This window comes from Nerophis lumbriciformis, linkage group LG07 (genome assembly GCF_033978685.3).
Source record: "Nerophis lumbriciformis linkage group LG07, RoL_Nlum_v2.1, whole genome shotgun sequence".
Lineage (NCBI taxonomy): Eukaryota > Metazoa > Chordata > Actinopteri > Syngnathiformes > Syngnathidae > Nerophis > Nerophis lumbriciformis.
The window spans coordinates 17,971,091-17,983,628 of record NC_084554.2 but is presented as its reverse complement, the minus strand read 5'-3'; the positions used below and the strand labels follow the sequence as shown (position 1 = coordinate 17,983,628).

The following is a 12,538-nucleotide window of genomic DNA, read 5'->3' as shown; positions in this document are numbered from 1 at the left end:
CTCAGTTACTTACACCAAAAAGTAATGCGTTACTGTGAAAAGTAACTATTTAGTTACTTCTTTTTTTCTTTTTTTTTTTAAAGCTCCAATTAATGCCCTTTTAGCCTTCATTTCAGTACTGTTATTGTAGTGGAGAATAATACAATCTGTTGATCAACTTGACATGCATTTGCATCACTCAACTCTGCTAAGCCATGTGGTCTACATACAACACACAAAGACAAAGATATGTTACAAAGGCCAATTTGTTTCTGGCCAGAACAAATTGACAAAACTATTTTAAATAGCTGCAACATAACATACATAAGTAACAAACAGCATAATAACAGCATAGATGCAAACCAAGAAAGGCACACACTACATACACAAAGTCTGACCAGGCATTTTCTTCCTCAAGTAATTCTTATACAAAATCATGTCTGAAACCCAGAACACTACACATTTCCCCAGTTTTAGTTTAGAGATAAGGAAAGATTGGCCTGGCCCACTAGGATCCCTCTTTATGTTTGTGAACTTTATAGTCTATACATTTAGAGTGATGTGATAATCAAACACTCTAGAAGTCTAGAATGAAAGAGTATATAAGAGAATTGACAGCAACGTTCCCTCTCAGGAGCGCGCATGTGCAATTGCGCACTGCTCAAGCGTCCTCTGCGCACGGCAAATCTATGCCATGCACAAAATCAAATAAAAAAATAAGCGCATAACAATTTTCGACACGACACGGACACGACAGAGAAAACCGTTTTCGTCATCATTGTTCAAATATTGTAACGTCTGTCGAGACGCTTTGAGGACATGAATTCCATCCATCACTTTACTGAGCAAAACTCTTTACTGTCGGCCATAAACACATCACCAAAAACATTAGTAAAAAAAATGATATCTAGCAAGACTGGTCATTTTCTGCAGTACAAACCAGACCAAAAGCAACTTTGTTATATCAACAGCAGCCGCTCGCTCTCTCACGTGCGCCAACACTTGCACATATGGCACTTAGCCAGTGATGCGTTTACAGCCACACAAAAAGTCGGACAACTCCAACACCACACATAAAGTGTCATTCCAGGTCGTTACACTATGATTTACCAATCAAATGTGTGCTTATTCTAGTGTCATTTATTAGGAATCTTAATTTATAAATATTAATCATTAAATGCTGTTAGTATATTAAATAATACTAATACTAATAAAAATATATTTTTTACAAACAGGAAGTTGCAGGAATGTACACATGATCTCCTGCTTACATCTCATTGTGCAACATGTGAATGTTTTAATGGGAACTAAATGCAATGTCTGAAAGGGGTACAAATTATTTCCAAAGCAGGACCTCCACCCAGACAAACAATACAAGTACACAGTTCATGAAAAACAATATTTTTTGTTATTGTCATTATAAGTGGGCCTAAACACTTATATTAGAAATGGAAATGACTGCTGTCATTTGATTATAATAATAAGAGAATATTGTCTGTCTATCTGTGTTGGCCCTGTGATGAGGTGGGGACTTGTCCAGGGTGTACCCTGCCTTCCGCCCGAATGCAGCTGAGATAGGCTCCAGCGACCCCGAAAGGGACAAGCGGTAGGAAATGGATGGATGGATGGAGATGTAAGTTGTTATTTAGTGAGGTTTGGGACAGGTGTGCTGCTGGTGTAGCCACAGTGTGCACGTCTAAAGTTGCTCACATGGACTCCACTCAATGCTCAGGGAGTTTTTGCGTTTGCTCACACATGAACAATTAGAGGGAACATTGATTGACAGAGTGTGTACCTTCAGCGGTGAGTGGTGGTGGTGGTGGAGGTGAAGTGGCATCAGAGTCTCTGTCTCTCTTTACTAGCTTCGTCGAAGCATGTTGCTATGTAGCTTGTTTCAGCAGATTTGAATTGCTGTTTTGGGCAGTAGATGGCATCTTTGATCCAAAGCACAATTTACATTTAACTAAAATGTTATTTTCTTTGTGCTCGACAAAAGAAAAGTAGTGAAAATATCTCCATGTTAGCAAACTCGACTTCTGGCTCCGCCATGATCAGACACGCCCCCCCCCCCCCCCCTCGCTCCCCACACTCACACTCAGACACACCCACACAGAGCGCATGTCTCTCTCTCTTCTCCGGCTTGTGACACAAGAAGAATCAGAACGCAGCGCTCCGATAAAACACACTTTATACTACATAAAAAGTAACGTAAAATAACGCAGTAACGCATCATGTAGTAACGGTAACTGAGTTACTGAATATAAAAAAATAACGCGTTAGATTACTAGTTACCGCCGAAACTAACGGCGTTACAACACTGCTTTCTGATATCGAAATAAAACACAAAGCAGTTTGGCTAATGAAGATCAAGTCTAATAAACAAGCTTTGTTCTTCTCCAACGCCTCCCAGATGACAAAACATTTTAGCCAGTATTGATGTTGTTTGAACGCTGATACAGTTTGCAGTTAAATGCAGGAGGAATGAGCATCCGAGTAAACAAACTAAAGACTTTATAAACAAGTTGTTACAACGTTCACGACACATCGCCTGCTACATGTTTTCTTACGTCATTAACTCTTAGTCACAGCAGCTGATGGATGCTGTATCGAGAAAATAAAAGCAATAGGGATGTCCGATAATGGATTTTTGCCGATATCCAAAATTCCGATATTGTCCAACTCTTTAATTACCGATACTGATATCAACCGATATATACAGTCGTGGAATTAACACATTATTATGCCTAATTTGGACAACCAGGTATGGTGAAGATAAGGTACTTTAAAAAAAAAAAAAATAAAATAAAATAAGATAAATAAATTAAAAATATTTCCTTGAATAAAAAAGAAAGTAAAACAATATAAAAACAGTTACATAGAAACTAGTAATTAATGAAAATTAGTAAAATTAATGTTATGGTTTGGACTAAGGGGAGGTGACGGCAAATAGACACCAGGGGGCAGTATGTACAATTATTTATTATAAAAATATAATAATTCAATATATATATAATAATGATAACAAACAATACTAATTGAATAAACTAAGGAAATGGAGTGTGAACTATATCCAAAAGGGAATGGTGTAAGACTATGTGTAGAATTTAACTGAAGTGAGTGTTACCAACGTGTTGAACGAGATACGAGGAAGTCCAGGGGGCAGGCAGATGATCCGGGGGCAGAGAGAGACGGCAGAATCCAGGGGCGAGCAAGAGGTCGAGGAACGAAGGAGGCAGTCAGAGTCCAAAGGGAGATCCAGGGAAAAGTGAGACGCACAGCTCACTTTCCAGGTGACGAAGGGTACTGCGGGGACACGGGAGAAGACAAGGGACAAATCAAGGCACGGAGAGGAAACACGAATAGAGAGCATGAAGCTTGTTGCTTACGGTACACCATGAGAAAACTAAGTTCCCACGCCGATCCTTGGGTCCACTGGTCCTTTATTGAGCTTGCCCTCATCAGACCCAGGAGTGTAGATTGCCGGTGAGTGATTGCAGCTGGTGGCTGCTGCAGGGCGGGGACGCGCGCGGCGCGTCCCTGGATGTGCGCACCCGTGGGCGTGTCCCGAGGTGCGCACAGACGGATGAGCGGCGTTGGCAGGAGCCTGAGCCGTAACAATTAACTGTTAAAGGTTAGTACTGTTGGTGGACCAGCAGCACGCACAATCATGTGTGCTTACGGACTGTATACCTTGCAGACTGTATTGATATATATTGATATATAACAGGGGTAGGGAACCTATGGCTCTAGAGCCAGATGTGGCTCTTTTGATGACTGCATCTAGCTCTCAGATAACAACGATAAGTAATGAATAATTCCGCTGGTAATTACAGTGCTAAAAATAACCACGTATCAACCAGACTACCAAGCCATCAGCAAAACCATGCAGCACCAGAAGTGATAAGAAGTATTTTATTTATTATTGGTTAGCTTCACAATAACAATGTTATTAAAAATAATAAGAAACTTATTATACGTTTTTTTGGGCTTCACGGTGGAAGAGGGGTTAATGCATCTGCCTCACAATACGAAGGTCCTGAGTAGTCTTGGGTTCAATCCCGGGCTCGGGATCTTTCTGTGTGGAGTTTGCATGTTCTCCCCGTGACTGAGTGGGTTCCCTCCGGGTACTCCGGCTTCCTCCCACCTCCAAAGACATGCACCTGGGGATAAGTTGATTGGCAACACTAAATTGGCCCTAGTGTGTGAATGTGAGTGTGAATGTTGTCTGTCTATCTGTGTTGGCCCTGCGATGAGGTGGCGATTTTTCCAGGGTGTACCCCGCCTTCCGCCCGATTGTAGCTGAGATAGGCTCCAGCGCCCCCCGCGACCCCAAAGGGAATAAGCGGTAGAAAATGGATGGATGGATGGATGGATTATACTTTAAAAATGTTGTTCTAACTTAAAAATGCACGCATTTAGTTGTTTTCAGTGTTAACATTTTTTATACGGCTCTTACGGAAATACATTTTAAAATATTTGGCTTTCATGGCTCTCTCAGCCAAAAAGGTTCCCGACCCCGGATATATAATGGAGGAACCAGAATATTAATAACAGAAAGAAACAACCCTTTTGTGTGAATGAGTGTAAATGGGGGAGGGAGGTTTTTGGGGTTGGTGCACTAATTGTAAGTGTATCTTGTGTTTTTTATGTTGATTTAATAATAATAAAAAAAAAACAACCAAAAAAACGATACTGATAATAAAAAACCGATACCGATAATTTCCGATATTAAATTTTAACCCATATATCGGCCTGCCGATATTATTGGACATCTCTAGAAAGAAACATCAAATAGTTTTCTCCTTCGCTGTATACTTTTAGTGTTGGAACAAGTGCGTCTGTCTCCAATATTGTCCACACCAGTCTCCATCTAAACACAGCAGTGCGCTCTTAAACGCACCGCGTGAAGCGAGGGGAAATGACGTTAAACCAAGCGCTTGGCTCCGTTTACTCCGAGGGGAAATCTCCGGAGCAAAGTCTGTGTCGCTTGTCCGTCATGATTATCAAGTCAAACGACGCTAGTGCGCATGCGCCTGACTTGGTGTTGCCTAAAATGCATTATTAAATGACAGTTTTTCGGTAATTAAAACATTTTACGGAATTACTAACCGTTGGGAATTTTATCGCGAATTATCATTATACCGTTAATCGTTACAACCCTAGTCCATTAACAAGTAAAAGGTCAAGAGCGGTCATGGCATGTTCTTCACACCGATGCAGGTCAATTTTTTAGGGCATTACGGCAAGAGACAGGGGCGGTCGCGGCTTTTGCAGCGGTTGCCATGGTTAAATTCGAGCCCTGCATATGCATTTAGCTCAAATTGAAAGGTTATGCTCTCGATTTAGCTTGTTTTGTTGGTATAAACCAGTGGTTCTTAACCTTGTTGAAGGTTCTGAACCCCACCAGTTTCCTATACCGGACCCTTCTTTAGTGAAAAAAAAAAAAAAAACATTTTTTCAAATTCAAGACAAAGGTATATGTTTTTGGTAACACTTTAGTATGGGGAACATATTCTAAGTAATAAAGACTTAATTTAGAGTTATTTGGTTAGGGTTAGTGTCAGGGTTAGAGGGTTAGGGTTATGATAAGGCCATGCCGAATAAGGCATTAATAAGTACTTAATAATGACTAGTTAAGAGCCAATATGTTACTAATTTGCATGTTAATATGCAACTAATTAAATGTGAATATGTTCCCCATACTAAAGTGTTACCATGTTTTTTACTGGTGCACAAAATGAACCGTGCATGAACATCACCTTGTTCAAAGAATAAAACCAACACAGTGCATAAACTCACAACAAATTACACACCTGCAAACCAGTCAGCTGTTGCCGTATCCGTAATACGCCGATAGGGAGAAGTTTGTATTTACACGATGAGTCGGGTGTGTTTTGACCTCCGCCGAATCCCTGAGGCCGACTCATCGAACCCCTAGGGTTCCATCGAACCCAGGTTAAGAACCACAGGTATAAACCACACCAGGCCTATTTAACTGGTGGCCACAATGAAGCAGCAGTGGGTGAGGAGAAGAAGATGGCACTATCGTTCCTGAAAAAGTTAAAAATAAATTGCGAAAATCGACTTTTAGAAGCGGCTGGACAACAAAAGTTGTATTGAAATTGCTGACTTTGTGATGTATTTTGTATTTGTGGTCGTGTTGTTTTTGGCTGTTTAACTCTGGCGATCAAAACTTGCCATGTCGCGCTGAATTTGATAAAGCTACACTTAAGTTGAATTGTGTTAAACCACGTGTGCAATGTTTGCTGTGTGCATTAACACTAAACCTTCTATTTTATTTATGTAACATACACAACGGGCATTATTTAAGTAAAATACACAATTGTATTGTTTAGATTTTCAATCTTACAAACCTAAATACAGGAAGATGTGTAAAGAAATAAAATGGAGGAAGAAAAACAATTCAAAAGAAGGAACATCAATCATCAATCAAAACTTAGTTTCTGTTTCTTCATGCTGTTAACTGTCTGTCGAGCTGCACACGCTGGAAACGAGTAGCGAGGACAGAATAATGAAGTTATTGACAGTGTGGTGTGAAATCTGATGTGTTTACTTTGTAAATAAGTAAACGCAGTCTCAAAGGAATATAAGCTGCGGAGGCATTTTAAAAAAAAAGGCTACGTTTTGATATCTGGCAACTGGGACCTTCGGCTATTGAAACTGCGGCCCTCTTCATTATATAGTTGAATAGCCCTGGTATAAACCAAACATTTTGATTTAAATATTGTCCGCTATTTTGCTGCTAATTATTTTCATGTTAGCATGCTCAGGTTTTATGCTAGAATTTTTGCGAATATTAATTATTGTTTTTAAACAGTACATTCCAACATAAATATGTGAGCATGCACTATATATATTCATTGTGCTAACTTTTTTCTGTCTGTATTTATCTGTATTTTATGTATTAGTTGCATTACTTATTCTAGTTTTATTTTGATGCTATTAATTGTTGGCATCTTATACCTTGCCCATGGACTACGGTTGAACATTACCTCCATGGCTAACACCGACAAAAATTTTCATTAGTGTGATTTATATTAAATAAATAGGTGGAAATTGAAGTTTCGTACGTCTACTCTCGAGCCCCATGCGGCTCTTTAGCGCCGCCCTAGTGGCTCCCTGGAGCATTTTCAAAAAAGGATTGAAAATGGAAAAAAAATGGGGAAAAATATTTTTTTTTGTTTTAGTATGGTTTTTGTTTGAGGACAAACATGACACTAACCTTCCCAATTGTTAGAAAGCCCACTGTTTAATATGAGTATTTGGTGAACATCGTTTTGTCCTACTAATTTTGGCGGTTCTAGAACTCACCATAGTGTGGACTGTGATGCAACAGTTTGTTGACATGTAACATCTTCCACTCCTTCTTTGTCTCATTTTGTCCACCAAAAGTTTCATGCTGTGCGTGAATGCACAAAGGTGCGCTTTGTTGATGTTATTGACTTGTTGGAGTGCTAATCAGGCTATTTAGGCTAGCTGTATGTACATATTGCACCATTATGCCTCATTTGTAGGTATCGCAGAGCTCATTTAATATCCTTGACTTTTATCCTCTTTGTATATAATTTAGTTTTGCATGTCTCATGACACATTATCTGTATGTAATATTGGCTGCATTTCTGATAGTTGTTTGTGTGCCATGTTGTTCCAGACCACAGCAAACGTTACCTCGCTTGCCAAAGATTGTAATAAATCTATTAAAAGAAGACTTTTCCTTTAACTTGGACACACACATTTATACCTTTGGCCATTAAAAGCCAGTCATTTTCAGGAGTTATCTCACCTTCTAAGTAGCTTCTGATTTACTAATGGTAAAATGTGTAGAATAAATATTGAATTTCAACATTTCTGTCAACGAAGATTTGCTTCAGCCTGCGACACATAGTCATTTTGATAGTAGGCTATTATAGCTAATATAGACACTTACGTCATGTGTTGCCTTCATTATAAGACTTATATACAGCTTTTTTTTTGCGCCTCCAGACAGATTTGTTTTTTGTATTTTTTGGTCTAATATGGCTCTTTCAACGTTTTGGGTTGCCGACCCGTGGTCCAAACCTATAAATCATGGATTTCGGTACTTGCCACCATCTTCGAAGTGAGCTCACAGTTCCCATGTAACATGCTAATGGTTTATGCTAAAATTTCAGTTAATTTCAGCTATCTTGCATGTATGCTAACTGCTCCCACGTTAGCCTGTTCACTATTTCGATAGCATTACAGCAAATTTACAAATTTCAAATATACAAACGTAGGTATATTTTCTTTCATATGCTGAAAAGTCAACTGAATGTAGAACGCTAAATGTTACTACCAGCATTCAGTACAGCTTCAGCTGTTCAACATTGAAACCATTCCTACATTTATTGTACGTTTCACCTCCATTTCTGTTCAGATTTTAAGCATTTACACGCAATTTCCGTCCCTGGTTAGAAAATGCATTTCTGAATGACAACATAGACCAGGGGTGTCAAACTCAAATACAGAGTGGGCCAAAATGTAAAACTGAACAAAGGTTGAACAAATTAACCTTTTAATAGGGACCCAAACAAGTTTTGCATTGAATATTGAACAAGCGAGGCTTATATAACTCATGCAAAATCGAGTTTCAAATAATAATAATAATAAATAAAAAATATCAATGGCATATCAAATATAATTTAAATAAAAATTGAATGCCTCTTTTCTATTTGCAGCCTTCTGAGGTAAATATCAACATTAACTTTTTCCACAGGCTAATAAATTTGAAAATAAAATAACAATGAATAAACCAACCATTCAGGACTTTAAACTGCTCAGTTTGCAACACACTGATCTAATCTGATGTGCCCAAGCCAGATACCTGCCATCTTTTCTTGGATGCTAGTTCATTAATGTCGGGGCTCAGGCTTTGAGCTGAGGCAACCTTCATTATCGAACGAAGATGTTCATCAGTCATTATATCTCGTAGTCCACCCGGACCACAGTCTTGGGGGCGTGCCTTAAAGGCACTGCATTTAACGTCCTCTACGAGCTGTCGTCACGTCCGTTTTTCATCCATTCTAACAACGTGCCGGCCCAGTCACAAGATATCTGCGGCTTCTGTACGCAAACACACGTGAATGCAACGCATACTTGTTCAACAGCGATACAGGTTACACTGAGGGTGGCCGTATAAACAACTTTAACACTGTTAGAAATATACGCCACACTGTGAATCCACACCAAACAAGTATGACATACACATTTCGGGAGAACATCCGCACCGTAACACAACACAAACACAACAGAACAAATACCCAGAACCTTTTGCAGCATTAACTCAAAATACACCCCCCGCTACCACCAAAACCCACCCCCCCACACACACATTGTAGCGTCCCGGAAGAGCTGCAAAGGGTTCTGTTAGTGACTGGGCCAGCACTTGTTGGACTGGATGAAAAGCAGACGTGACGATTTTCGGGAGGGGCACTGAAATTTGGGAGTGTCCCGGGAGGGTTGGCAAGTATGAGAATTAGCGATGAATGCGGTCTTACTGCGGCACCGCCGCTGTATATAATCGGCGGGCCAGCTCTAGTGTTAATTTAATATCGCCTCAAGGGCCAAGTGAAATTACACGGAGGGCCAAATTTGGCCCACGGGCCAGAGTTTGACACCCATGACATAGACAATTTTTTATGGTACAAACCAGCAGATTGGGGTATTTTAAATATGTTCAGTGAGAAGAGGGGCAGCTTCATGCAGGACAAGCGGTACTGTATAGAAAATTGATGAATAGACAATAATTACCGACTCGGCTGTGATTTTGGAACCATCCACTAACACCAAGCATGTGTTACTATTATGAATATATGTTTATTTCACTCTCATATTGTTTTTGTGGAAGGTTGGACTGGAGTAAGGAAACCAACATACTGACAGCCATGTTGCTGTGGCCTGTGTGGAGTTTGATTTTGTTGCTGATTCCAGTGGACGCTGCAGATAAGGGCGATGACGTGCGAGCAGGTAAAGATGACGCAACTCTCAACGATATATAAACTGTAATTGTGTGTGAATGCTGAAATGCATTTTAACTAATGACCCATCTTTTTTTTTTTTTTTATAAAAATTCCACATTTCCATGAATTCCACATTTTTTGGGGAGAATTTTTCCCATTCAAAATGAATATACACATTTTTTTCAAATGTCCACATTTCTCAAATAATACAATCATAAACACATTCAACTCATTCTGGACATTTAAATGAACAATTTTGGCAGTTCCAAAAATTCCTGGTTTTCCTGGAATTCCCACTTTTTCATAGAACTAATTCTATCAACACATTTCACTTATTCCATACATTCATTAATCAATCAATCAATCAACGTTTATTTTGTATAGCCCTTAATCGCAGCTGGCTCAAAGTGCTTCACAAACTCACAATGAAGTCCTATGATCTGAATCCACATCCAGGCAAGACAAAAACTCCAAAAGCCCAAAGTAGGAAAAAGAAGAAACTAGGTCCCGATACCAATATTTTGGTACTTTGATACTTTTCAAAATAAAGGGGACCACAAAAAAAGTCAAAAGTCAAAACAATCTTACAATACATTAAACATATGGTTCTCAAAATAAAAGGCATGAAACACATTAGGCTTTTCTTGTTGCACTCAAACAATTTACAATTTTATATATTACATATAGTCTGCCATAATCTAGGACATGGGTCGGCAACCCAACATGTTGAAAGGACCAAAAATACAAAAAACTAATTTGTCTGGAGCCGCAAAGAGTTAAAAGCCTTATGTAAGTGTTATAATGAAGGCAACACATTAACTAGATCAGACTTTTTTTTTATTGTCATTCAAATTTGAACTTTACAGCACAGATAAGAACGACATTTCGTTACATAAGCTCATGGTAGTGCAGGATAAAAAAGCAATAAGGTGCATATATAAATAAATAAATATATATAAATAATATATATAATATATATATAAAATAAATAAATATATAATATATATATAAAATAAATAAATATATATAATATATATAAATAAATAAATAGATTACTGTACAGATTAATATATTGCACTTTTTCACATGCGTCCACGTTTATGGATGTATGTTATATTGTCTTTTTTATTCCAGCGAGTTAATCCATTTTGGGGGGAGTTGAGGGGATAATTTAATTATGATGCGTTCAAGAGTCTTACGGCCTGAGGGAAGAAGCTGTTACAGAACCTGGATTTTGTGCTTCGGAGGCTGCGGAACCTCTTTCTAGAATCCTAAGTAAGTGTCTCAGAGGGTGAGATAACTTAAAACTGCCAAAGGTATAGATGTTTGTGCCCAAGTTAAAGGAAAGGACAGGCTGTCTTCTTCTAATGGATTTATTACAATCTTTGCAAGCTGGGTAACGTTTGCTGTGGTCTGGAACAACATGGCACACAATCAGAAATGCAGCCAATATTACATACAGATAATATGTACATGCAAATATAAATTAGATACACAGAGGATGTAGTAAAGGAAATTCAATGACCTCAAATATACCTACAAACGAGGCATAATGATGCAATATGTACATACAGCTAGCCTAAATAGCATGTTTGCATGGATTACTAGCACTCCACGCAAGTCAATAACATCAACAAAACTCACCTTTGTGCATTCACGCACAGCATAAAATGTTTGGTGGACAAAATGAGACAAAGAAAGAGTGGCATGAAACACTGTGGCAGCGACGGGGAAAGTTGTACAAGTAAACCAACTACGGTGAGTTCAAGGACCGCCATGATTAGTAGGACAAAACGTCGCTGGCCAAATATTGTCATCAGTGAAGCATAAACACAAACATATTAAACAGTGGGCTTTTCTAACAATTAGGAAGGTCTGTGTTATTTTTGTCCTCCTACATAAACATTAAAACAACAAATGTATTTTTACCCCCATCTTTTTCCATTTTTGAAAAGCTCCACGGAACCACTAGGGCGGGTTTCAGACCCCCGATCGAGGATTAGGTTGGAGTAGAATAAAATAGAATAACAATAAAAAGCTATTTAATGCTTCATGATTTATGGTTGCCACTCTTGGTCTGTGATTTAAGACAAAAACTAAACTATAGCTAAAAGTACACAGATAAGACATGTAGCAGGTACGACACACAATGTTAAAGATACAACACAAATTCTAGCAATTTGCTACAAAATTCAGTCATTTCACTTACATTAGTTTACGCTACGTGGGCGTTTTGGGCTACGCTAATATTTGGCATCCAGCCAAGCAGCTGTGTGCGTGTCTACGTGTCTATATGTGCACAGCAGGAGAGCTCGTTAACTAAATTAAAGCTATTGTGCAGGTCTGGATTATTGTTATTTAAATGTTTACCTAAGTTTGAAGCACAGGTGGTCAAAGCACAAGCGCTTCCGTGTTTAAAGCGTCACCTTGATCGATAGTTTTTGAAGCCCAAATACTTCCATATTATTTATTAACCAGTAGAATTGCCTTTATTTGCCAGTTTTCCTCTCCTCACTGTTTCTGCTTTTTTGTGTGCGCGTGCTGACACACTCAACCAAACA

The 12,538-nt window shown here is 38.8% G+C and overlaps 1 protein-coding gene across 1 annotated transcript in view; it reads left to right on the top strand.

Moving 5' to 3' along the window:
* Window positions 1–12,538, top strand: part of LOC133609133 (collagen alpha-1(XXI) chain-like) — a 92,488-nt gene that overhangs the window by 34,316 nt on the left and 45,634 nt on the right. Inside the window, exon 3 of the mRNA XM_061964638.2 lies at window positions 9,866–9,984. Within this exon, the coding sequence (XP_061820622.1) occupies window positions 9,903–9,984 (82 nt within the window). The 5' untranslated portion in view covers window positions 9,866–9,902. The remainder of the gene's footprint in view (window positions 1–9,865; window positions 9,985–12,538) is intronic.